The following is a 27,992-nucleotide window of genomic DNA, read 5'->3' as shown; positions in this document are numbered from 1 at the left end:
CTAAAATACTCAGCAATGAAAAGATTTTGGATTAGATTCTCCACAATTTGTAATTGCATTGACTGCATTAGAGGGGAAAAGTAAACACAACATATTTTTCATAAACTGCTAAATTACTGAGAAGAAACAAGATGCTGCCAGAGCATTATAATTCTCTTGAAACTAAGGGAAGAAATTTTCTAAAATTACATCATCTTTACATAAGGAGTGATGAGAAGGCAAAATTGTTTATTTTATATTTTGTAAAATTTCACGTAAGAGTGGTGTAATTTCAAATTAATTTGATCATTATCACCATCTTAAATTCACTTATGATCTTAATATTTCCTTAAGACCAAAAAGTATGCATAGTTGCAATGTCCGACAAATAAATGCACCAATAAATGAAAAAGCACAAGGCTTTGGGGATTTTAGGAACATTTACAATATGCAAAAGTGGCTGAGTTTTTGAACACGGCATCTTTGGATACAAAATGACCTTCTTAAATGACAGCTACTTATATAACAAAAGTATGTCATAAAAGGAGTTTTCTCAGGGAGATATGGTAAAGGAATGGGAGAAATTTTGAACAATGAGTTGAACATCTGAACAAAAGTCATATTTCCAAGGGAGAATGCAAACACGCAAAGAACAAACATCTTTAATGTATTTCTAACATCTGAGAAATTGCTAAAGAGAAGTTGGTTTGTGCATTATTGATATCTGTTTTTGGTGTCATATATAAAATGTTCACCTGAACTTTCAAATTGTACTCTTAAACCTGGATTAAGGAAAATGTGAAAATGTCTCATACTGTGAAAAGGATGAAGACAATGCTTAACAGGAAGCACCTTCTGAAGCTGCTTTCAGCAGAACACCAGAAATTCTTTATGCTTTAATACTTTCTTGAATTGAGGTTAAATTAGAAGGATGCATCTAATTTTTTAAAATGCATTCCATCATGTGCTGGGCATAAAGCTTTGCTATGATGAATTTGGGTATCGTGAGATTGGTGTAGGTAATTTTATTGTAGGCTTTGTTTTTCAGCAATAGGTTTAAGTAAAGAGTGTTAAAGTAACAGTAAGGCAATTCAGCAGGAAAACACTAATGGAATAAGATGACTAAAATGTCACATTGCCCCAGTACACATCAACCAACCCATCATGTTTCCAAAAGAAAATCAAGCCCTTAAAGGTGTCTATTATCTAACTGTCACTAGGATTATCATGGGGAAGATGAGCATGAGCTGACCTACTTGAGTGTGCTCATGTCTCTCAAGAGTCATGGTTCATTTCCTTGATTGTTCTGAAAATGCAACACTTACTGTTTTGCCCACTTTTGTTTTGAAATATCAACTTATTTCTATCCTCCTCAAAGTCCCAGTCTTGCCCTTGCTAATTTTCCCAAATTCAGCAAACCTTGGTTTTAGCAGAAGCCTGGTTTAGATAATCGCTGAGAAGAATCACTAATCAGCAATGATTCTTTCTGAAAATAAGGAACCTGACATGTGGAGTTTGGGTAGTGCAAGACACTATGTCCTACATTACTTGTTCCTTGGCTGTTAATAGTAATGCCCTGAAGAACTTCAAAAGCTCTGAGGACTAACCAGAAAAAGAGTTCCTTGAACATATCTCATCACACAGACCAATTGACTCACTCACAGGTACTGCTGGACCCAAATTTCTCCTCGGGGACAGGTGATTGCTTCCTTCCCACAGACCTTGGTGCCATTAAAGCCAAATTAAATCCTCTTCAGTCTCAATGAGAGCTCACCTACAACTTCTGGACTTAATGTACTGAGCAAGTGAGTGGGAAATCCAAAGTTAATAAGGGACATGGGTGAATGCACAGGAGCACATCAGTTACGGAGACACTGGTAACACTCCTCACTAAAGGTGCTAAGAAAGGAAATATGTTTCTTTAACAAAATAAAATGAAAGAACAGATAGATGACATACATCCAGATCCTATGCACTGAAGAATCTTTTTAACTGTAAAAACCTACAAAGCTAAATCCTGTCTGCACTTATTCCAAAGGAATTCTTTGGATGGAAAAATGTTCCCACTTGGCTTAAAGCCAGCACAAGCAGTAGCAAAAGGAGGATCGTTTCTAAGAAGTGAATGCACAGGAAGCACAGAGGGCATGAATGAGAAATCCTTCTTTGATCCTAACCCATCCTTATAAAATCCAGCTTGTGCAGTCAAGCTAATTCAGTCAGTGCAGCTCTGAGGATGGACTAGTGGCCAAGAACTGAAATGCAACCCAGCTCACTGAGCATCCCCTGCTTCCTTCCTCTGTGGGCAAAATCATATTGAAAAGAAGGGAGTTCCAAACTTCTGTTCGGTCTGCTTGGTTTAAGTATTTTGAAAAAAGAAAATTTTAAATTACAAAAAAAAAAAAAAACCCAAAAAAAACCAAAAACAAAAAAAAAGAGTTATGTGGAAGTTTAGTTTTACATAAAGACACTGCAGCAAAATAAATGTAATCATCTCATATTGCATCAGTATTTGGTACAACTGGCCTCACTGCATAAACAAATATACTCAAAGTTAATATCACTAAGTTAAACAATCATGAATAAAATATTTTTATGTAAGTGGACAGACCAAAATATTATTTTGCAATTGCTCTGTAGGAAGCACGATGCCTTTTATGAGAAAATACAAGAGTAGTTACAGACTAGGAGTTAGTGCAAATACCTGCCTATGTCATCAAGTTGAAATATGTCATCTCTGTGCCGTAGGTACCAGGTTCCTTAACAGATTAAAAAAAAATTAGATGCAACACAGTCTTCATATTAGATTTTGGAAATTTTATTAATCATTATGTGACACAATAAAGTACTTCAATTTAAAATATGCAAAAAATAAAGCTGAGACACATATTCACTAAGCCAGGAATCCAAAACAATGACATCAAAGGCTGGTTTGTCATCCCAATCTTCCTTCATTACAAACGGGAAGAAATGCACTCCCTGCAGAGGGCAATTAATTTCCTTCAAGATATGTCACATGAATCACTTTATGAAGTTACCAAGTTCTTTCTAAAGGCTATACAGATGCCAAGGTCTGAAGCTACAGTGTCTAGATGAATTCAAAGACAAACAGTTAGTAACAGCCTTTGGAATGACAGTTTTGTAGCTAAGAGGTTTAAGGCAAATTAGAAAACTGTTCCATAGGCAACTTGGATTTGGTTTTATTCATGGCCAAAATTCCTGCTGTAGGGCATCTGCCAGTTAAAGCCACTATGGGGAAAGCACATGTGGTGTTGCAGGTATAAATGCACTACAGAACACACCAAATTTTAAAAACAAACTCACTGTGCCAGCATAAAGAAATCAAGGGATTGACTGCAGCTCTCATAACTTTAAATCATTGCAATCAGAAAGGAATGACCAGTACCTCTCCCAGCCTAAAAAATAAAAAGTTGTCAACATAAACAAATGGAATACTTTTCCTATTTTTCAGTGGAAGATAAGCAGGGATCTATTCAGCAATCAGTGCTGAAGAGCAGCAGAAGGATTGTTCAAGTGTTTAATAACAATGAGCATTTCCACATGAACATCAGTTAAAACTACTTCATCACTGAGAGATAATTTCTGCGTTTGGTGGACTAAGGTACACTGTGGCACTAGCAATGCTGAGAACATTTGAAGAGAGAATCTGTGCTTGCTTTCCCTTGCTCCACAGATACAATGTGTTCTCTCTGGAAAAAAGTCACCTTGCTCTTGGAGGAGGCAGGATGTGAGCCTCCAGAGCAGCATGTTCTTCCTTTGCAAGAGTCCAACTGACACTCCCATTTCCCTTGGCACAACCAGAAGCTGTATTTCAGCTACCCAACCCATTCACAAACTCCTAAAAATTTTGACAACAGAATATTTAAATTATATTGCAGACATATATTGTTGTTATGATGTCTGCATCAATATCAGGAAAGTCAACAGGATCTACCACTAGGGTAAGGTTTATCTTGCCTTATTTCAGCTGTGTAAAAAGCTGTGTTGAAATCAAACAACAATCAGAAACAATAAATACCTGGTTTCTTTCCCCTCTATGTCAGGTATAAATTGGTTGGATTAGTTTGGTCCTGGGAGGTTTCTGTCTCTCTCCAGTGACTATACAAAGAATGTAGGTGGTTGGTGTTCACAACTATAATCAAATTTGTGGGACCTAGGTGAAAAAAAAAAACCACAGGCCTTCACTGCAAAAATCCCTTTTTAGAACTTCTCAAAATTTTCCATTAAAATATTTTTGATTGAACTTAGTATATAGAAATGTACTAGGGGTAATCTTAAATCAGACACAATATGACCGTTCATCTTCTGCTATAATCCTATTGTTCATTCCTTTACTCAAATGAAAAAAATTGGTCTGGTTTACTTTTTATAATGGAAATGAGAGTAGCAAATCAATGCACAGAATACAATATTTATTGGCAAATATAAATTTAAAGTATATTAATTTTTAGAAGAAAAAAAATACAGAATACTTTTTTTGCTGATTGTAAATTTGGTACTCTATCTTCTTAGTCCGGTACTCTCTGGCCTGACATCAAACTGCTAATCAGTTAAAGAACATCTGTATGCTAGGGAATAGTACAGATTTTGTCTTCAAATCTTTGATATTCTTCCCCTGATTTAGGGCATGACTGAAGGATCACTGGTGAAAGTTTATCCACTAATTTAACAAACACAGGACAGCACTACTCGATCTGCTAACCTAGTACCCTGATGTGCGTGGGTACTTTAATTAAATGATGATTAGAAGAAGAAATTTGAATTCTCAGTTAATCTCACAGACAGTCGACTGCAGGAAGATCCTTACTGGCAGAATGTCTCCATCGCTCTAGGAGATGTGAGATGTAAGAAAAAATGAGGCTCCCATGCCAGGCCAACTTCTCACCATATATTTTGGCCTGGATACAGAGCTGCATTAATGCCCCATTCATGCTTTATGACCTGGGTTAATTATCACCCCCACTACTTAAACATCACTGAGAGAGTTTCTGTGTTCTTTGGCAGCAGCTGTCTCTCTCTGACAGACACCACAACCAGACACCTGAGCTGGAAAGTGACAAAAATTTTAGTTATTAAATAGTTATAATTTAAGTAGTTATTATAGAGAGTTTGCATAAGACTTCATGTTTTGAAAAATTCTGTGAAAGGAAACTGGATTGCAGAGGTGGCAGCTGGCAAACTTCCAGAAGATATGAGTTCATGCTATTTACAGATTTTTTAAAAGTTAGTACAGCAGCTTGGAGCACGTGCATGTGTATGCATGGTTTTTGGAGGTTTTTTAAAATGTAAATTTTTAGGCTGATTATAGCAACTATTTATCCTGTATCTACTGACCTCTGTGCTTATTCAACCTTTATCAAGTACTACCACAGCCTGCACTGCACAGCTGGGATTCAGCCAATCTATCTTAAGAAGGAAGGTTCCTTGTCTTGGGTTTTGCTGCATGGTTAACAGAGAGAGACAGTCACCTGTGGAGGATGCTTATTCTGTTATAAAAGAGATGACAAAATACAGAGGATGGTTTACTCTTTGCTTCAGTCCTTCTCTTTCCAGGAAAGGAAAAGAGACACTCCAGGTTCACCCTGACAGCTGGAAAACAGGTATTCCATGTCAGTTCAGGGTTATAAAATGTAGCTACAACAGGTTAGCCTGCATGCTACAACATCTGTAGGAGGCTGGAGTCCTCCTTGGTGCCAGCTCTCAATCAACTTGTCCATGCTTTGCCTATCTGGCACAAGGACATGAGGAGTCCGAGACTGCTTTTGCCTTCATTCTTGGGTGTGAACACAGGTAGGATGAGCTTTCTGATTCTCTGAGCCAAGGAAGGATGAACTTGTGGTCCTAAACACTGGTATCAGAACCTCTCTAAAGAAATGAAATCAAAGGAAAATATCTTGTTTATCATGGAAAACCAGTGTATGCTGAGCTAGGACTTGAAGAGCTTAAGGGCACCACCCCATACCTTGACTGCTTAGGGGCTGTCCATGCACCATGGTGGAATGGAGGAATTGGCTCCTGAGGAACAGCTGGCTACTTGATCCTCAGAAGTTTCCAATGATATGGGGAAAGCATCTCCAGAAGAATCCCATAACATCTTTCCCCAAAAAGTTCACTGAAAAGTCTTTCTCCATTTACTGCTCCTCTTTCTACCCACTGCATAATACACCAGATAATATGATCATAACATTCAAATGGTTCATCTGATATGCACAAGTATGTCAGAAGCTTTTGAGATTAATATATCGAGTACAGACATAGTGATCAAGAAATTGCAGAAGCAGTCATGGACTTCAGGGATTAGATTTGACTGGTTCATAATCCTAAACAAACATACAATTCACACAAATTTAAGGAAGTTCTCCTGTCCCACTTCAGGCCATACTCGCTGAAAAATTCTTTATCTGTAAAAAAAAATTAACTTTTATCCAAGGTTCTTTTCAGTTTTTGTCTCACACCAGTCAATATCTAAACTAGAAATGCAGTTGTAAAAGACTGGAAGAAGTAATTTCAGAATTTAAACCAAAACAGACATTTGAAGGGAGAAGAAAAACCTCAAATGAAATCAAAACAGCCCACAACTCCAAGAACATGATACAATAGCAAAGTCATTTATTTGTTACTTTCATCATTGTGGCACACTAAAAACCTTTTTATTCCTTTGAAAACGTCACTGTAAAAAGTAATTGTCTTATTTTTAGTTGCTCCTCTTTTGACAGTCTCAAATTCTATTTTTCTGAAAGGTAATGCCCCTTTGAAGGACTTCTGCATGCATATCTGTTACAGAAAGATTTAATTTGCTCAGCCTTCCCCTGTATTGACTTAACAAAACTAAATTAATATATATTTAGTCAGGATATTTTTTTTTCCAGCAACAAATCACAGTGGACATGAGGATCCTGGCACCATTGTTCCTGGTGTTACACTGACACTACTTAAAGTAGTGTCAGTGTAATAAAGCAAGGGCAAAGTTTGACTTATCTTTCTCAATTATTCAGGACTTCTAAAACAGATGGGTTTTGGAATTTTGTTTCATCACAAAACATGTTGATGGAAGATTGATTTTACCTTCAACCTTCCTTCAGTAATTAAGAACATTTTATTTGAGAAAGTAACACGAACATAACCCAACACAACTTAAAACTGAATAGAAAAAGTAATGATAAATCTGACACTCATAAAGCCATTAAATGTCTGAATAGAACAATGCTCCATCTATTTTTATCTGCTTTTGCTTTAAACAGGTTATGAGAGTCTTTTCTTCCTGCTTCTATTCTGCCTTTCCGTAAGATAAGTTAAGGCGACTTAGTCATCATTTTCAAAATTAATTCAGTCCCTTTTAACACTGACTACAAGCACCACCAGTGGCAAGCAGAGATGCCACACAGGATTTTCCTTGTTGGTTTTGCTATCTCACTCCAGTGAATCAAATCCCAGAAAAAGTTGACAGATTAAACAGTGTACTGGTAGGGAGACAGGTCTCAGGTCTTTGGAAGAGCAGTCATGAACATTTTTCCTTGCCAATTAACTCAGGCAATAAACACACACACACACACACAAAGAAAAGGTGAAAGCTAATCCCTAAACTGTTGTCTCTACATGTATCCTTCAATATATATTTGGTGGTCTCTCCACACTGAAGAAACGCAAGCCCACTGTTACCAAGAGCAGAACCACACTGGTCAGGACTCAACATTTTCAGCAGATAAGCAGAAATATCTCAAAGATATAACCAAAATCATAGCAGATCTGTAGTGACCTCAATTTCACTTAAATTTCAGCTAGCAGTATTTGCCTCTAAATAGCATGAGATAAGAAGAAATGGATTTTTTTTTTTTTTTCTGGAGCTATTTTAAGGGCAATGACTGCTATACATAGAGTCAGAGTAAGTGGCTGAAGTTAAATTTAAAAGACAGACATATTTTTGTTTTCCTGTTTCCAAATAGAGTCTCATCTGTTCCTAAGTCAGAATAACAGAAGAAAAAAGAGAAAAAAAAAAAAAAACCAAAAACACAGTAAAGAATGCCATCCTCCTGCAAACAAGACTAAGGCCTTGCAGTGTAGAAGGCAACACTAAAGGAAAACCATGTTTGGCTTCAGCTATTTTGACACTGAAGGATAAAGCTTATTTCTGAGTCTTGTCTAAAAAAAGGGCATGAATTCCAGTCTTCCAGAATTTCTGCTATTGTAGAACAGGTCTAAATCACTCTCACTGGTGCCTGGCTTCCCTAACTGTACACAAAACTACTGCTTAAGTGAATGAGGTTAATTTATAGAAAAATCAGTATGCTTGCACAGAAAACCTTGCTAAGCTATCCAGGTGTGGGCTTTGAAGCAAGTAACAGAAACACTGAAATGTCACTGCATGTCACTACAATATAATCAAATTTGAAATTTCAAGCAGACTGGATTTAAAGATACTGTAGTATTGCTATTTAGTGTATAGAACCTATACTGTTTCTCACTCTGTCTATTCTGCATTCTAAAGAAAATCTCTACGTGCACTGCTTGTTAGAACTACCTATTTCTCAGATGAAACCAACATGCATCTCTGTTACCTATTCTTTTTTTCTTTTTTTTTTTTTTTTTTTGCTTGTGGACTACTCATTCTAATAGATAATACTCATTCTAATAATAAACACCTAATAGAAGGTGTTTTTATTTACTTCCACCTGAAAGGTGTTGTAATGTTGGAAGAGCCATCTCACAAGTCATGTGTAGAGAAATCTAAAATTTGGTTGCCATGCTAACAGGAAGTCACTCAACTAAGTCCAGTAAAACAAAAGTGCATAAAAGATGCTTTCTGGTGGAAACAGAGAAATACTGGATTAACGAGTCTGTAGGTTTTGACAACTGTAGCCACAACTACAGTCGTGTGCCTCGCTAATGTGCTGAGTTTTTGTCGGCATTTAAACCTCCAGAGCATCAGCTGCTTCTTCCTAACAGGACCACAGCTTCTCTCCCATCACCTCAGGCGTCAGGGCCTTGCCGTGTAAACCCCACATGGGGATGAACCCACCAGTCCCTTCCTCTGCTCCAGCAGCCGTCCCACGGCCCACTTCACCCTGCTCCGCTCCTGCCGCCTGCACCTCGCCGTCCTCCAGGTCCCTGCTGGGGGCTTCCCTGGAGGACTCCCGCCTCCCCTGGAGGGTTCCTGCGGACTGGCCGGCGGCGAGCGAGGTCCCCTCGGGAAGAGCCGCCTGCGGGGACACCGCAGCTGCGGCCGCCACTAACGTGGGGAGCAGGGGCGCTCCGTGGCGCGGCTCCCGCGTCCACCCGTGTGCGTAACATGTGAACTCCCGTCTGGCGCTGCCGGGGGCCGCGGCGCTCTCAGCCCGGCAGGGCCGGCAGCAGCCGCGGGGGCGAGGGTGGAGCGGGTGCGGAGCGCGGGTGGAGCCCCGTGAAGCGGCCCCCGCCGCTCCCTCCGGCCCCTGGGCGCTCCGCCGCGCTGCAGGTGTCACCCAGCGACCGAAGGATGCCGCTCCCCCCGGCAGCGGCTGCCAGGGAAAAATACGTTTATTACATACAAAAGGAGAGGAAGAGATACTAATACGCCTCTGGACTATCACCAAAGGCCAAGGGCGTGCACGATGTCGCTTTAGGCTGCTTTTGTCGGCGCAAAAAAGTTACCTTAGACAGTCATAGCCTCTTCTTTTTGCAGAGGGTCAAAAAGGTAATCAAAGGCTCAGAAAGAGGACAGATCAAAGCTGATGAGAACTTACTTGGTTTAGGTGCTTGCGCTGACAGCCGGCATTTTCCGACAGCAGTTTTAACAGGTCACATTTTCCCATGGAAGTTGTACCCTTTTCAATCCCGTTTGCAAATTAAATCCCTTCACAACGTGTTTGTTTTGTTTCACTGGCTGCCGTCCATCTCAGGCACTATCCACATTTTTTACTTTATTTTCTCCATGTTTGCCGCACATGCAGGCACTCTCGGACGCACGCCACGAGTCAGCGGGTGCCCATCACCTCCGGCCGGGGGGACCGCGCCTGCCGCCGGGTTCCGCTGCAACAGATGAGAGGCAGGTTCTTCCCCGGTTGCTTAGCGCGGCGTCTCCTTGTTCCCCCGGGAAGCCTCATGCCGGCTGCAAAAAGTAACAGCTCCGCCCGACGCGGCGGTCCCCTCCGGAGCGCGGGCTGCGCGGCGCGGGGAGGGAGGCAAGACACCCCAACGCCGGCGGAAGGAGCGCGGACGGGCACACGCCGGGTTTCTCCGTACTCGCCGCCGCGCTCTCTCCTGAGCCGGCCGCAGCGTGTGCCTCGGCGGGCGCCGTCCCGCCGCTCCCCGCCCGCCCGGCCGCCGCCCCCGCCGCGCTGCTCCCGCGCCCGCGCCGCTCCCGCGCCCGCCCGCGCCCCCCCGCGGCCGCGCCGCGCCGGGCTCCGCGGGGCTCCGCGCAGGCAGAGCCGCCGGGGCGCTCCGCGGTGCTCACCGGCTGCCGCCCCGGGCGCGGGGAGGAGCGAGAAGGCGCCCGCCGAGCGCTGGAGCGGGGCTCGTCGGCGAGCCGCGAACGCGAGCCGCTCGGGACCGCTCGGAGGCAGACGCACCAAGGAGCAACCTCGACTCCGCAGAAAGTTCGCTGTTACATCGCTCCGCATTTGGGAAAGACCTGACCCGCTCCATGCAGCCGCGGTGGGGCTCTGTGAGTCCGCCTCCGCGGGGGCCTCGGCCGGCGCGCTCCGAGCCCGAAGCCGAGGTTCGGTCCAGGTAGCTCGCCCGACGCGCCTTCCCGAGGCGCAGCGAAGGCTCTGCCCTGGTTGCGCTGCTCGGCGCAGCCTCCAGCCGGGTGGTCCCTGCCCCTGCGCCGCCCCAGTCTCGCTCGGTGCCCCTGGGTCGGCCCGGACGTTACCGGGACCGAGCCGTAACCAAGATTGGTAATAGAGGAGCAGAGGGAATGAGGATGCTCAACCCCAAATTCCTCGCTTTGCTTTTCCTTTCCCTAAAAAATTGTGACAGAACTTAAATGCACGAGCTTAGAAATGGTAGGAAAAAGATACAATGTGCAGAGACATAGATGCATAACAGAACATCCATGTCTTTGCTGAGTTTTGTTTGTTTGTTTGGGGTAATATAATAATAATACAAAACAATAATAAAAATAATAATCATTTGAGGTCTGTTTGGACTCAGCCCCGCGTTGGGGTCTGGACACGATGCGCGCAGAGGGCCACCTGCTACCGTGTGCAGAGCATGCCCGGGTGAACATCCCTCAACTCCGGCCCGCTCCTGTCCCCCGGGAGGCTGGCCCCCGCCTGGCACCGCCGGGCAGCATGCCACCGGTTTCGCGCTTTGCCCGTCTCTTTGGATGAATAGCTTCCACCTGGGGGCTTCGCGAGAGAAGCGGGGTGAAATAAGCCCAGGGCAGCCCCGAGCAGGGCCGAGTCTCAGCAGGGCGCAGACCAGCCGCCAGCAGCCCCTTTGCTCCCTGCACCGCTGGGACGGGAGTGCCCCTCGAGCTGGGTTTCACCTGCCTCCCTGGATCACACCGAGGAGTGAAGCACTTGCCAAAGCAGCAAGTGCTTCATTCAAGTCACTACAGCAAATGTGAAGGAGGTGGCAGACACAGCACACTCAAAGGCAACTGTGTGAACGGGCACCAGACCACCAAACCTCCACGGGCAGCAGAGGTGATGCAATTAATCTGCATTAAACTGTGCAGTGAAAATGCCAGATGGGACTTCCACATTTGCAGCATCAAGTCTATGCATCGGACTGCTGTGTAAACCACCAGCATACTTATTTTAATGCCCCAAGTTAGGCGTTGCTGGGATTTCAGCAGAAACACACTGCCTTTAGGGACCTGCTCAGAAAGCAGCCTCATCCCACTGAGCAGTGTGCAGTATAGGCAGGCAGTAACAAGTCTCTGCAGGTCTCTTCCTAAGAGATGTCAATGGAACATGTGAGATCAACTTGTGTCAGTTCAAATACAGATCAAATACCAAAAGCAGCTGCTTGGAAAGCTGCGCCAGTCATTTTAGTGAGCACACATACATGTATGCAAATGTTTGTGTAGACCCATACATGCACATCCACACAAAGGCAAGGAGAGAGAGCTGGGTAAATGCACACTGGGGGCCAGAGAGCCTGCAATGGCTGCTCCATCAGATTTAATTGGAATTGGCAATGTGAGCACATCAAAATATTATTGGACCTCTCGTGCAGGCTACCAACAGCACTGGTATTGCTCTGTGTTGCTACAGATTGGAAGTGTAATCACACTTACTTTCAGTGGCATTTCCCAGAGCAGAGTGCCTTTTCCCCCATATATTTCCTTATTAGATCATGAGAAGCCAACTTCTGTTTTGAGTGTTATATTTAATTTTTCACAAGCAAATACCTCTATAATTAACAGTATTTCCTGTGCCTTTTTATGCATATTGTGACATTTCTACTCTGAAGGGGTGAGCGCAACATGGCACTATCAATGTGGTTTACGTTTTCTGGCATTTTACGTATCATAACCCATTAGCAGTCTCCCATGGGTCTTCCCAAGCTTATAATTCCTTATTAAACTAATGTTCAGATAAAATCTCTGTGGTATTCCTCAGATGCAAATTAAATAAACAGAATTTTACCTCTGTTTTAGGACAGTAGAGTCAGGATCCTTGCAACATTTTGAGTGTGTGTTAGTACGTTTTATTCCTAACATGTAGCTAGCTGCCAAATGTTTCTCAGCAGTAAATACTGTGGCCAGGAGAGAGAAGGGGAAAAATTAAACATTCTGAGAAACCCGTATCATGTTCTAGGGGTTTTCAGGTTTTAGGGGGGATAAACAGCATGATTGGGCCTTCCATTAATCTGTTCATAGTGTCACACCAAAATAAGTTCCCCTTAGGACCTTCTCCATTTTTACCTCCCATGTTACATCCTCCTTCTCAGAACACCTACTGGCATATGCCCAGGTGTTGATCATTTTGAATTCAGCCAAATCTTACATATCCAAAAAGCCAAGCAGACTGTGATTTTCCCTTCTCTCTGCAGTTTGTGCAAATATCACTAGGATAGACCTCTTGGTTTTATTTCATGAACAGGAAAACACAAGATATAAAAGACATCTTGAAAAATAGGATAGAGTTGGAGCATTTAGGAAATATGAACTGATTTCACCTTCTAATATTAGTGGGTCCAGGTATGAGCAACTGCAGCAGCTGTGATTTAGTACAACTTTACCCAAATCAAGTAAGCTGACTTGGCTCATTACCTTTAAAGAAGAAAGGAAGGAGCAATTCAGAACTTTCAACCATATTTGCTCATTCAATACAGGGTAAAGGTGCAATAATATTTTATGCAATATTTTATGTTCATTTTCCTTATGTGCTACTGAAAACTTTTCTTACTAGCATGGACATTTAAGAGATTATGAAATTTTCTCCAAGATGGAGATTTATATGTGTAAGAAAGAAACTTATACTGATTATTTAAAATAATTTTATTCCATTTATTAAAAAAATTGTATTATTTTTATTAATTTGGAATAGGGGAGAAAGATTTTTTCAGACTTCTTAGTATTTTAATTTAATTTTAAATACGCTTCTACCAAGCTATTGCTCATTAGCAATGATGTAAATTCACACAGTACAATAGTATCTCTTGTGCAGTTTAGATTTCTTTTTTCTATGTTTGTTTTGGAGACTACACTTGTACACAGAATAAGTCTTATAATTTTTTCTCTGTATTAATCTAATTCATGAAGTCTGTAGCAAGTTAATTTCATTAATTCTATTGTTACAGACCTTGCAGTTCTCCCAGACAGAACTCTGCAAGCGGCAAATGGTTCTTGCCAGCCCACACCAAGCATTCCATACTATTAAGCCTTTCCTTCCACATAACTCAGTGTATTACCATTTATGTACTTAAATACCATGAGACAAAACACAGGTTTCTGAGACTCGAAAAAGAGAGATTCTGTTTATTAACTGATGGAAGAATGTAGATTCTGTGAAAGAAGGTGGGGAATCCCAGTCAAAATCTTTAATTTTCTATGAAATATTATTATTCATTCTTGTGAAGGTTTAGTGGGGCAAAAGGGTTGTGAGTGGAGAGAGAGAGATAGGAACATGCAAGGGAAACAAGTAGAGGAAAAGACTGATTCAGGGATGTCAATAAATAGTAACACTTTCTTTTAAACAAGCAAGTACTGACCTCAGTTGCAGGACTCTTCCACTTAGGTTGTCTTTCTCTGCCAAGCTAGAATCTTGAAGTATATTTCTTTAGTGTTTCCCTTTGGTTGGTTTGTTGCTGTTTTGGGGTGTTTTTTGGTTTTGTTATTTGTTTTCATAAAAAGGTAAAAGTAGAAAAACAGAAGTCAAACACAAGTGAACAACTAGAAAAAATATACAATACTAATATTTAGTATTTTCTTAACCTTAATTTCAGGTCATGACAAGCATGTTCTTGTCAGACTTTTTCTCAAGACTTTTGAGTTATTCAGATAAGATATTTGGGGTTTGTATTTTAATACAGGGAAGAAAGTGACTTAGATTTACTGACAGTTAAATTGCTATTTAATTTTATTATTGCAGTTTACATTGGAAGTATGCACAATTCTATGTAGATTCCCATTTCATTACTCATTAAATCTCAACAATTCATATTTTTGGTGGAAAGCAAGCAATTAAACTTTTTTTATCTGCCTACATATGTCAGTTTCACAGAATTCACATCTGTTATTTTTACTGACATGCTACAAGCTCTTTCTCCTTTCTTCTAACCAGAGGTTTTGAATGATTTAAGCTTGTTTTTCTTACATCAGAGAGTCGAACTTGGTGCAATAAGGTTCACTGCTTTCTTTTGCATTTTTTAAATGAATAGTAGAACAAATCACTAAAGTTCTTGGTGTTTTTCAAAGTAATTAAATTTTTGTCTTCTATGATTATTTTCATGTCTGCGCTTCCCAGTAAGCACTTACTTTCTGTCAGAATACTCAGCTGTTACATTTTGAGGGTTTTCTGGCACAGTCTTTCAGTATCTGGGTTTTAGGAAGGAAAGGTCTAATGAATCAAACCCTGTGCTGGAGTGGGATGTGGCTTCAGACTAGAGGCATCTAAATTTAGGTGTACACATTTGAACTCCTAAGTGTCCTAAGCTTCCTGTAGAGCCAATGAAAACTTATTCAACACAGTGATAGGATCATAGAGAAAAGTTCAGCACTGAATGTGCATTTTGACTTCTGGGTGAGCTACATCCTGTCTAAGCATTCTACTGAACGGGACAAACTCCAAAGCAGAGGTGCCTTGTGCTGTTTGAGGTTCCTAAGACTACCCAAGATGCCTGCAAAGGTGAACAGATAGTTCCTGATCTGCCTTGAATTGCCTTAGCAAGGAAATTGCCTTATAGGTGACCTGTATGTTTCTCTATGTTTGACCAAATATTCTGTGAAATTGTATAGGTTTTGGCCATCTACACACAGCCACCTGAATCCACACTACATCCTTTTTGGCTCTAACAGGAGATCAAATCTCATGTATAAACACCAGCATGATGGACACACAGAATCAGATGTTTAAATCGTCATCCTCAGAATAACACCGCAAAAGCCTTAAGACAACAAAATTTGTTGAAAAAGAGAAAGAAGTAAACCTAAGGAATTATCCCTTTTTCATTTTTATGAAAGAGCTGAAACCTTTACCTGTTTTTATGGGGGTGGTTTCCTGGTGAAGGACCTGAAATCTTGGAAACAAGTGGCATATTTGAATCAGGAGAAAAGAAAACAAGAGGCAGGATTCCAGGGCAACTAGCCAGACATTTTAGGTATCTTTAAGTATGTGGAATAAACAGAAGGAACAAAATGTCTTGCTACACAAACAAAGCTATAACTTAATCAGCAAGACAGAGACTTCATAGGATAAATCAAAGGATTGGAGTGTTGATAGAAAGCGGTACAGGCTGTTCAAGAAAGAAAGGCTGGGAAAAGGGGAAGGCAACATTGTGTTACCAAGAATGTGTTTATGATTTGTTAAAAGAAAAGGCAGATACATCAAACATCACTAAGGGAACCAAAAACAAGATTTCAAAAGATTGGTCTACCTCAAATCAATATGGTGAAGAGGTGATTGAACATCTTAAACACACACAAAAAGGAGACATTTCTTGGAGTTGTGGAGCTGTTGTTTTACATCCTTAAGTGGTAGAGTTTGTACCTAGACTTTTTTCAATCTTAATGGTGTGAAACAGCTGAGAAATACAAGATGAAGGCCTCTAAATCTGGTAAAAGGGGATTTGAAATAACAGGACAGAGAACAGCAGAGAAGAGCACTTCAGAAAAAGAAGGTGTTGACACACTTAGATGACTGGTAAGAAAAGTCTGAAGATTTTAATGGAACATACTCAGAGAGAGAGAGTCAGCCATGAGAAGCTGTTACCAAAAAAAGGAAAAAAAAAAAAAAAAAGCAAGCAATATTGGCAAAAAAGCTAGACATTCAGGATGTATTACTAGGGTGTAACATGTGAGAAACTTGTTTTGCTCTAGGTGAGCAGAAGTTTACATCAACTTCAAACCTCATGTTTGGCAGAGATGTAAAAAAACTTCCTGCAGGGAGCCAAGAGATCAGCATCATGGGTAATGTGATCTTTCAGGAATATTTCAGCTGGGCTTGTTTTGCCTGAGAAAAGATACCTTTGAGTTATGTCATACAGTTCATAGCTGTGAAAAAGGGAGTCCTAAAGAGACAGCTAACATATTCATCAGAAGTAGTATTCAATTTTTCATCTTAGCAAGGAATATCTAAACTACACATAAGTAGGATGTCCCTAACTATAAAAAGAGTTAAATACTGGGAGCTTTCACATCTCCTGATTGTGGAAAGTTGTGGAGTCCATATCTTTGACGCATATGAACCTTTTTCTAAGAGTAGGGGTTTTTCCTGCTTAAGGATTCTCAAAGTGTCTGAAACGAGATATTTTTTCTCCAAAATTTAGTGTACCCCTTTTTATCAATGATATTTTGGGAAACTGAGTTTTCATGTTGTTAAGAAAGACATGCAGCCAATCTGTTTGCACTCTCAGATGCCATTTGAACAGCAGCGTGATTCAACTTTGGAAGCATATGTAGCTGAAGAGACCAAATACAGTTTCTACCCTGGCCTTTTCATCTGAAAAGGGTGAATTCTTCCCTTTGGACAGAGTTCTATAAAAGCCAGGAGGGTACCAGTGCATTCCAGTGCAGGAATTTGGCTTGTGTCTATTGTAGTTTAAAACAATGGACCTCAAATGAGGAATTCAACTGCCTAACCATAGACAGTCTTTCTTATAGACATATTTCTTAGGGTACCCGAAAGTCTAAGTAGGTGTAAACCCAGCCTAACAGCAGGTCTGCGCCCACCCAAAGAGCAAGAGGGGTATTCCACTGTCCAGGAGCTTCACAGAGCCTAAAAAGACACCAGGAAACTGATTCCTGTCCTCAAGGTGCTTTTTGGTAGTTTTAGCGCTTCCACAGTTTCTTTCAACTAGCATTGTGATAAAGCATACGTATTTTTTTTCCTTAACCTCTGCTTGGAACTCTGTTTTAAATTCAAATCACAGATTAATTATCCAAGCTTTCAAAAAAAATCTTCTTTTCAAAAATTAGTCTTCCCTCTCCACCAGACAAATACATCAGTAATGCTTTTAACATCTGAGAAAGGGACCAGTTTTTTAAATTGTGTGGCTTTTACAGTATATTAGTGATCTGGCTCATAAAACAGCAGAATGACAACAGTTCAGCTTGGTGGTGGGTTGTGTTGAAACTGTGTAGAACCTGAGAGCATATAAAATTCACTCATTTTGCAGACAGGCTCTAGAGCAAGTAGGGGATGGCAGATAGTCAGGCTTGAGTCATCAGTTCTCTTCCTGCCTTGTAAATATTTCTTTTGTGCTGTTCCTGAGACTCAGTTTTCTTCCTTATGATATGGCAACCCTCTTTCTTTATGACTCCATTATGACTATGCACTCAGGATCCAAGAAGAAATACCTGTAAATAAATACCTGTAAAACCATTAAAGACCCTGTAAGTAGGATCAACAGTTACCATAAGAGGTTTGCCTAGAATGGATGCTGCACTGATTCTACATTTTGGATAAAAATAGTTAATCTCTTTTTTAAAAATTGTTTCCATTAATGTAAAATGCCGGAAGTGGATTATTTCTATTTATAAAAGATTGCTTGTAATAAGACTTGCTGTGCATATTGAGACTCACTAATAAGAATAATGGCTAGGTCTATTTGTTATGGTGTGTTGATGACATTGAGAGAGGCAAAGAGTATCGAGAAGATATCAAAGCATGTTTCAAGATTGAAGTAGCTTTCCTTTAACAGTTGACAACAATTTCTGTTGCCATACCTCTTATGTTTTTATATAGCTAGGCAAAAATAAAGAGAATTGACTCATGTTTTCATTGTTACCATTTTAGAGGTCTCTGGTAGCTTTCTGATGTTTTTTTTTCTTTTGTCTGTGTGACAGCACAGTATGAAATTGGTTTCCTGGATCTCAAAGTATTTAATGCAGTCTTTAGCTACATTTTTATTATTACATTCTCCCAGTGGTGTTAAACTATGACAGAAACTTACTTTACGTTTGATTTTGCGCAACAGAAATGTAAGATAATTTCTTGCGTAGATTTCCAGAACATTGCTTAATGATTCATTCTGACAGACCGAGCTTCTATTTATCCTAAAATAAATAGATACCATTATATTTCTCGGTTATTCCAGTGTGTTTTGTCCATAGTTATTAGCTGAAGAGAAGTGGCAGAAGCTGGGCAGGACAGAGGGAAGAGCAAGCACGCCGAGGATATGGCTATGTTGCTGTACACTTCAGCCCTGAGGTGTGGAATTTTGGGGCGCTGTTTTTCTGCGGTGTTTTCCAGCCAAGAAAAAGCCACTGGATGGTGCTGTGGAGACAATTTGCAGTCGTGGCACAGACCTGCAAGGTGCACAGCCTCGTAGACTTCTGCGTGAGGCATGAGAGAGGCTCACACAAAGAATTACGTTTACCCTTCCGTTTCTTTTATTTCTTTTCTGACACGGTTCAGTCTCTTTTTCTGGCACTGCACTCACAATAATATAGCCATAAAGCTGTTTGATTTATTTGGTGGTAGTAGAGCATGTCATCCCCTGGGCATTTTATGCAGGTATGTGTTTGAGCAGAGAGCTTTAGCCTCTTATCACTTGATGACTGACTCCATGGGAGGGAGGGGAAACAGCTTTGCTCTGTCTGTGCCCTGCTGTGGTCACTGCTGCCCTTGTTGGGGGCAGGGTGATTGATCTACACGAGAAGAATTTCCTTTTCATCACTGCTATGGCGGGACCACTATGGAGGATCAAGAAAGCAGAGATCTATTACAGTCAGACCCCAAAACCTCTGTACCTCAGGATAATTCAGCACTTGGTGCTCAGGTTCTGCTTCCATGGGTGCCTTCTATGCAGGTTCTGAACTCCAGTGAGATCCACATCTGCAGGTGTTAAGCACTACAGTACAAGTGCCTGTATGAGATGCTTTCTTATGTATTGCCGCGCTGCAGCCGATGTGGACAAAATGCTTAGGCAAAGGCTGTTCACAGATGGGACTCATCTCGCTGTAGGAATGCCATTTTCTCCTCAGTCTGAGCATGGCACTTTGCCTTCTGTAAACGACTGCAGAGAATCTCATCCTCACAGCCCACAGAGACACAACTGGCCATGGCCTTCAGGGAAAGGACATGTAAGCAATATTGCAATTTGGAAGGAGGAATTTACAAATATTATGTCCATGAGTATATGAAACAAACTGAGTTATATCATCTCAGCTGCATCTTTGAATTCAAGTTTGCTCGATAAGCTAATTTCTTTTGTTTTCTAAGTGTCACAATCACTATTGCTCAGACATCAGAGGGAGAAATTAAATTGCTATTTAATTTCTTGGAAATTATTGTTTGTTCAAGACAAGTTCCTTAATGTTTCTCTGCACTAGCTCCAGTTCCTTCCAGATCACTCTTGAGTATTTAGATTTTGTAAATAGTCCATTGCATTCTCTTAAATTTACCAAATCTCTGCAAATGTATGACTATGAATAAAATAAGTGGAATGATCTTGCAGATAAACACACAGGATGATATATTTTATTTATCAGAAGAAATATAATGAGGATATATTTCTAATAGTCATTTAACTTTACTCATTATATTTCTCTAGAGGAGAGATTATTTGGAACAGCTGGCCAGATAATATAAAGTGGAGCTTAAAAGTTATTAGCAATGCTACTGAAGTTATGCATGTTTCTGGTGTAAAAAATGGTAACAAATAAGTGCGTTTAGTGATATTAGGATATTTTGTGCAATATAATGAATTTGTGTAAACAATATTGACAATATTGACTTATAAAATCTAACAATGATTTTGCCCAGTAGGACTTAATGGAAATGAACTTACAGACATGGGAAAATATGAATATGAAAATCCAAAAGCTTTATCAATAATTGCTTTCTGGAGTTTGGTTGACAACATATTTATTTTAAAATACAATCTAATGCTGGCATTTTCACTGAGATTATACACTTTTCACCACTCCTACCCAATGACTTTGCCTAAATACAAAATGTAGCATTTAGTGACTTGCTAGAATTCTTTTTTCCCTCCACTCTCTTAGATAATTTTGTGGGTGGAAATACTTCTCTGTGTAATTGTATTATTTGTGCAAGTAACTGTCAAGATTTTCCAAAATTTTTTGTTTTATTGTACATGTTAAAATTTATGAATGGTTTTTCAAAACTAGTGAGATTGCTTGAAAAAAAATCACATTTTCTAATCACTGAGATCCTGTGATTGTTAGACCATTTTCTTCCATGTAATAATTCTATGTCTATAGAGACCTTTGTCTCTGCTAAAATATTTGTATTTATCATAATTTAATTTTAATGTCAAATCACTTCATAATTTAAGGACCATTTCATGTGTCACTCGTATGCTTTTTTTTCACACATTAATAAAGTGCATTTTTCATGCTTTGTCTTCTAAATAATGTTTGCCAAAACAGTCAATATCAACAATCTAAAATGTTAAATTTGAAAGTAATTTTAAATAAGTAATTATAATGATGCTCTAACATTTTGTTTCTATTAGGAAAAAATGCCAAGGTCTGATAGCTTATGAAATTAATATATTTAATTCAGAGGAAGTAAATCTTTAAAAAGTAGCCTGCTGCCGGATTAGTCTTAATAAATTACTGTTAGTGAAAGAAATAAGTTGTGTAGGGTAAAAGGGAAAACACAACACCATTATCTTTAAATAGACAGATTTAGTAAAGAATATATGGTTAAATTAATTTTGGCTTTTGAAGAAATCCTACAGGAGAGGAATGGTGTAGCAATTCTTTTCATGGAGCACAGCCTTACATTTCCCACTTATTATTTTCACTTTCTCTACCTCAGAGAAAGACAGCGCTGGTGCCAGGTAACACTGAATTTGATCTGTGGTATAGGCAGGAAACAAGACCACACTGATGATGAGAAAATTTCCTTAAATATTTTCCTGATGTGGTCAACATCAGTGGCTTCATTGCTGTTTTTCAGCCATGAGCAAGGGCTTCTGGAGCCAGGAGGTGTGTGATAGCCCAGAGCGGCATGGTGAAATGATGCCTCAGGTTTTAGCTTTTATATTTTTCAGCTTCTGAACTGCTTTGGTGTGTACTTCTGAGCTTCTGAGCTTTAAATTAGGAGACAGTAAGCTCTCTTCACAGAGTAGGTAGACCAAACAATTCCTTCTCTAGCTGAGGACCAAGGACAAATGATCCAAAACTCAAGCCCAAGAGCATAAACAATGGTGGACTGAAGAGAGAAAAACAAGAAGGGTAAGACTTCATGGGCTAAAGTAATTGGACAATTAACTCCAATATGCTAATGGACCAGAACTTATAAAAGTCTGAGACCCTGTGACCGGCTGTCCATTTTGTGACCATTTTGGGCTCATCTTGGGTGTGGCCCTGGCTGGGCTCTTTTACTGCCCAAGGTGTATTAATTGAGGCCTTTTAATAAATATACACTTTATTATTTAACTCCATCTAGCCTCTGTTCTAGGTCAGCCTTCACAAGGCATCAAATAAATATTCTTCATTATTATCTGACCAAGTTATACACTTCCATTAATATAAATCAGTTCAGGTATTGCTTGTATCTTCATAAGGGTGGGGTTTGTTTTGGGTAATAAATGTCTCTTGTGTTGATCTCTTGTGCAGCTGAGATATTTAAGAGAGTTCTCCTCTGTCTCCTTTTTATCTCATGTCCAGACAGACTTTACATCAGCTTAATGGCACAGATAGTTGTAGCTCTGCTCCCTTGAAGCATGCTAAAACATTGCCAGTCATCATCCAAGCACTAGGAAGTGACAGTCAAGCAGCTGAATGGGTCTGAAATATTTTCTGGATCCCGTAGGATTCCTGTATGGCAGCACATACCCACAGAGGCCGTGCCAGCTCAGCAGGGTAGGCTTCTCCATCCACAGCCCCCAGCCTAGCTGGCAGCAGGTGTCTGTCACTTTGGGGGCCCTGAGGGCGGGCATGGGCACAGGGACCCTCTGCTTGGGTCCCTCCCTCCCTCTCCAGCATTCCCAGACAGCTCTCCGCTCAGCGTGGGGCTCCCACACAGATCACCATCCAAGCTACACCCTCCTAACAACTATAGCAGAGGAAATATCTTCTATGTATAGAATTCATCCAAATTTCCTTCTATTTCCTTCTTCTAATTCTAAAAACAAAAAAACCCTCATACACTGTGGGCAGTGTATGCCATACTGTAGCTGTTTTTCCACCAAAAGATGCTAGAGATAAACTATTTTAGAAGCCCAAAATGTTTTATTAATAACCCTGTTAGGAGCACTAAATGATGTGACATGCCTGAACTTCTCTGGATTTTTAATTCTGGATTTAAACATTACATGGAGAACTATTTTTTAAAGGAATTATTCTTTTTTTTTTTCTTTGCAGTCATATCCTCTCTCACAATTTATCTGAATTGTACTAAAAGTGTAAAAGCTGTTTAGATTAAGAAATTTTTCAGCAGAAGCAGAACAAGTAATTCTAAAAGTCAAACTCAGCTGACCTTCCTAGGTATGTTCCAAAAATGGTCTTTAATTTTGCTTTGTTTGACATGTTGCTTTGAAGTATTTTATCGGTTATATTTTCAGAAATGTTTTTAAGACTACTGAAGCTCACATGAAGGTTTGGAGGAAGTTAGCTTAATACAGAATTGCCTCCCATAGGAAGTTAACCCTATATGGTCCATGGATTTAATTTTTTTTTTTTATTTCTTGGCAAAAAATGGCCCCAGTTGCCATCTGCTTCACCTTGCCAGATTCATATGAGAAATAAATCTTCTGTGATAGGAGAACATGATTGGCAATTTTCTGTCTATTGCCTGTAAAATCATGTGGCTAATAAAATAGAGATCCATCTCAGAAAATGACAGAAGCTGAAGAAAAAACAGATAGTCTTCCTTTCTGTGATTAATGACTCAACATAATAATGAGACAGTGTTTCAGTTGCGGCCTTTCTCTAATGTCTTGGTGTCTCGTATGAAATATTCCAGTTAAAAGCAATAAATGGATATGCTTTTTTCTTTTCTTCCTACTTTCTGTCTTTTTCCTCATTAATCTTCATTAGAAAGCCTCCAACCCATGATTTAGAAAGACTCAGACACTAAAAAATGTGTTTCCCAGACTAGTACCCAATCTGCTTGAACACATGGGTGACATCAAACTACTTGTAATGGTCTTGCTCACAAATAGCCTTGTCTTTATAATGGAGTTTGGTAAGGTTTCATCTTATGTCAATAAAGACACACAGAGTACAACTGCATTTTAAAATAAGAGGACACAATTACAGAATCTGTGCATATACTGGCAAACTTAAAACTATGCTAATTGGGGTTTTTTTTCTTGTTTGGGGTTCGGTTTAGTTCTGAGGTATTGGATTTTTTTTTTTTTTTATTTGTCATCCTCCCGCTCTGTCTTCCATAGAAAGCATCAAAAACATTCAGAGGACTGTGCCACAGTACTATTCTTTTATAGCAAGGACCAGAGGTGTAAAATGAATACCCAGAGGTGTGACATGAAATCTTGGGTGGGTGTTTGCAGACCAATCTCCCAGATCATGCTGGGGCAGTGTCAGTGAGGGTGTGAGGGAGCCAGGACAGGTGGCACCACACCTGCCCTGCCATGCTGAGTTTTGCTGTGGGAGGAACATACAGAAAAGAAACTCCAACACAAAATAGCTTTAATGTTATATGTCAAATATGTGGAGAGAGATCCAGAAGTGCAATAAAGAGCTAAAGTTTTTGACTGTGCAGAAATAGCCAGTTTCACAGCTACTATTTAAAAGCTGCTATGTCTTTTCCTCCTATTGTTTTTAAAGCCATATAACCATGGTACAAAATATACTGAATTAAGAAAGTAATGGAATGAGGTTGAACACTGGACATCAAGCGTTCACACATTTATGCCTTTTTTCCAGACCCCTCTAGTTAGATTTGAAACAAGCAACACCAAATGCCAGTGAGTGTTTACTGACCCTCTCACTTGCACATTTAAGTTTGTATTCTTCACAGGGAAATGCCTATTGTGAGAAAGCTATTTATATGTTGATCTGTTACAGCAATATGAGATGAATAAATTAATTTTCTTGGTGTGAATGAGCGTAGCTTGGCTATAATAACAATGTTTATGTGCTCTACAGTGTATATTTACTGATATTCATTTTCTTACAATGATTTGCTCTTGTTCTTTTTTGGACTTGATTAGTGCTGAAATTTCTTGATTCAGAGTGTATTTTAGTGCTCATTTATTGAAATTCAGAACAAATAAAGGGGTTGTTTATTTCTTAATAGTTTAGGGTTTTTTTTATGGAGGGATAAATCTACTAGTCACTTGACAAACATGCTCAAAAAAAGTCATGGAAATGCCTCATTTTTCTGAAAATAGATTCTATAAGAGTTTAGAGAGCCAACAGTAAACTTCATTTATTTCATGTTGGAGTCAACAATATCCACTGCAAGATATCTGTATAGATCTATTTTTGCATAAGTAATCTTTATCTGCATGAAAGTAATTATTAATATTTTAAAGCACATTTTGGTCTATGATTAACTGTTTTTTTTATATCCTATTTTGTGTAGCTTAATATTCAAATTTTATACATTTAAAATCTTTGATTTATTTTTTAATTATTTTAAGATTAACGTAATTCAGATCAGAGTTTGTGTGCCATGTTCATACATTATTAAGTGGTGATTGTAAGTATTTACACAGAATTGTGTTAAATTATTAATTAATTATAAAGCTACCTATCATATTTATTATACCTTTGTAAGAGAGGCCTAGGGCCACCACAGAAGCTCTGTGCACTCCTTCAGACCCTCTGGTCTCATCATCTGTGTACTTGGGGAGTAACTCCAGTTTAAAAATATCAATGAAAGACATGAGGACAAAATAAACTGGGAAAGCTGTGCAGCAGTCAGCATGTCAGCAAGTGGGTGAAATTTGAGCCTTACTGAGGACAGTGAGAAAATTGGTGAAATTTCTCCTAACTACAAATACTATTATTTACTCCATGCAGGGGGAGGTGAGGCCTTTCACTCAAATGTGGTAGAGAGAATAATCCAGTCGCTTTTAATAATTTATTTAGCTCAGCACAATCCAAGAACAAACATTATGACAGAAACTTGGAAAGAGTAAGTGATCATCAGCTAGCCCCAGGCACTTTGTATAGAACACAACAGGGCTGTCTGGCAGACAATATCAGCCCCAAGGCTGTTTCAGGGAAACAGTGAAAACTACAGTAAATAACATACTGAGAAAGAGAAAAAGAAAAGAAGACACCAGTGATACCATATAAAACCAAGAATGGATAAAAACAGTAGAGTTTCTGGTCAATGTTTTATTAAACAGAGCTACATACCATAATAATGAAAATTTTAAAGGTATTTCTAAAAGATAAAGATTTCTAATGAGATAGAAATAAGTTCTCTCTCAGATGGACAGGGAGGCAGTTTGCTTGAGGATGAAATGGTAACCAGTACTGTGAGAAAGACTATAAATTTTATAGATGAGATGCTTTCAGGAATAATATTTATTTTCTTTTCTAGTCAATTTTTTGATGTGAAATATTTGTAGTTTTGTAGAATTGCAGAGTTCAGTGCTATTTGCTTCTAACACTCAGATTTTCAAAAGTTTCTAGAGATGAAAATCTGGAGCACTGATAGTAGTAACAAGAAAAGCCTTGCCTCCATTTGTGAAAGATTGTTAACTGCAGGGGCTGAGGTAAGATCTGGGTGTTGTTTTTTAAGAAATAGAAAGGAATCCTCTTGTTCAAAGCTTTTTATATACAGTCATCACCCATAAACTTAAGCCTGCGTGAAGTTGTGAGATAGCATCTCAATAAATATTTAAAATGAAATTTTTGAAGGCAATCAAGCAAACCTGAAGGGGCCATCACAGTGAACATGGTTTCTCTTTAGATAACTCATGCTCAGAGTTTAGTGTTCTCCCCAGTCCCTTATGCAATACCAGACACGTGGCACTAGCCAGCCCTTTGTGGATCAGGTTGTTTCCTAATGAAAGTATTTTTGCAATTGACCCAAGCGTGAGTTACGCCAGTGTGTTAACTCTGTGTCTGGTCTGCTGGCTGGTGAAGCACAGTTCTTTTCATTCTGGTACAGGCAGGGTGCTGCAATGAACTATGGCCCTGAAGATTGCTGGTGAAGATCATATTCAAATAGTCTCCATGGCCATTTTACTAAAGATTTCTGGAAATGCATTGCATCTTTCAAAATATTTGAGATAAATGTTTTGCTATTGCCATGGGCAAAGATCTCTGCAGAAATTAATTTCTGGTTCAGTACCTCTTTCAATAAAAAAATAGAAGATCCTCTTAACACATCTATGACTGTAGCTGTTTTTTTGGCCTTCTGCGCCTTTAGTCTAAAAGAAATACGAAAAGAATGAATTAAGGAATACATTAATTTATTAAGCATGATTTCCATCCTTCCTTTTGAAAGCATTTGCTTATCACCTCTCTGTTTATTTAGAGACATTACTGAACACTGTTTTGTTTTGTTTTTTTTTTTTAATTAATTTTATTTCGTATTTGGTGACAAATTCTAGAACTAAATATAACAATGTTAGCTGAAAAATAATAAATCCTTCTTTTACAAAGGTTGGGGGAGGGAAGCAAAACAAAGCAACAAAATACTATGTTTTATCTTTCGTAAAAAATTTACTGCTTTCACATGTTAATGAAATTCATGCTTCTGGACAAAAACTCACTGTGAAAAAAAACATTTCTTACCAATAAAATAGAACAGTCTGTATTAAAAACAGGAGCTAAACAGTCATTAAACAGAACATAACAATAATATACAATGGAGTAAGATGAGAAGAATCACACTCAATTGAACCTCAAAGATATTTCTGGTATGCAGGATGCAATCAGGTCTATCATCCCACTGCTATGAACCGTTCCACTGATGGGAGTTTTTACAACAGTGTGTCCTACATCTGGTTGTTTTTCAAACAATGGTTCTTTCTCACCATAATCCAGCAGGAATTGATCTTCATATTTTCCTGATGTGAGGGTCCTTTTCCCGTCTCTGATACTCCAAAGTATCCTATGAGCTGTGGAGCTCATAGAGTAGTCTATAAGCTGTGTTCATGTTGCCTGTTGCAAGATGAAATAAATTGCACGGCCATGATAGAAAACCCCAAACCTCTTCTAGTGAAGGTAATTATGAGTCATTAAAAAAAAAATTATAATAATCTAGGATCCAATGATGGTGCTCCTCACCCAAGAGAATGGTGAAGGCAAAGGCTGCTTTATTCGCCCCATCTGAAAGTTTTCCTGAATTGCAGTAGTGTTACACATTCACAAAGATAAAGAGAATTCGTGTGATGGTTAGAAATTAGCGTATTCAAATGTGTTCTTTGATAGTGACAGAAGACACAGAAGCCAATTAATTAAGTTTTCTTGCAACAAAAATCCTCTCCAATTTTTTTCATCTGAG

The 27,992-nt window shown here is 39.5% G+C and overlaps 2 protein-coding genes across 2 annotated transcripts in view; both read right to left on the bottom strand.

The window, feature by feature from the left end:
* Positions 1–9,855, bottom strand: part of TRPC4 (transient receptor potential cation channel subfamily C member 4) — a 131,177-nt gene extending 121,322 nt beyond the window's left edge. Inside the window, exon 1 of the mRNA XM_002194439.7 lies at positions 9,717–9,855. The gene's annotated coding sequence lies outside the window, so the exon portion shown is untranslated. The remainder of the gene's footprint in view (positions 1–9,716) is intronic.
* On the bottom strand, positions 9,717–12,907 carry LOC140685220 (uncharacterized). The gene is made up of 4 exons (XM_072936645.1): positions 12,848–12,907; positions 11,215–11,494; positions 10,427–10,897; positions 9,717–10,002 (listed from the first exon to the last, which is right to left on the bottom strand). The coding sequence occupies exons 1-4, from the start codon at positions 12,905–12,907 to the stop codon at positions 9,962–9,964; spliced, it is 852 nt and encodes a 283-aa protein (XP_072792746.1). The 3' UTR covers positions 9,717–9,961.
* Positions 12,908–27,992: the final 15,085 nt, after the last annotated feature.

Source organism: Taeniopygia guttata, chromosome 1 (genome assembly GCF_048771995.1).
Source record: "Taeniopygia guttata chromosome 1, bTaeGut7.mat, whole genome shotgun sequence".
In the NCBI taxonomy this organism is placed as follows: domain Eukaryota; kingdom Metazoa; phylum Chordata; class Aves; order Passeriformes; family Estrildidae; genus Taeniopygia; species Taeniopygia guttata.
The sequence above is the reverse complement of the archived record's forward strand: the minus strand, read 5'-3'. Positions and strand labels throughout refer to the sequence as shown.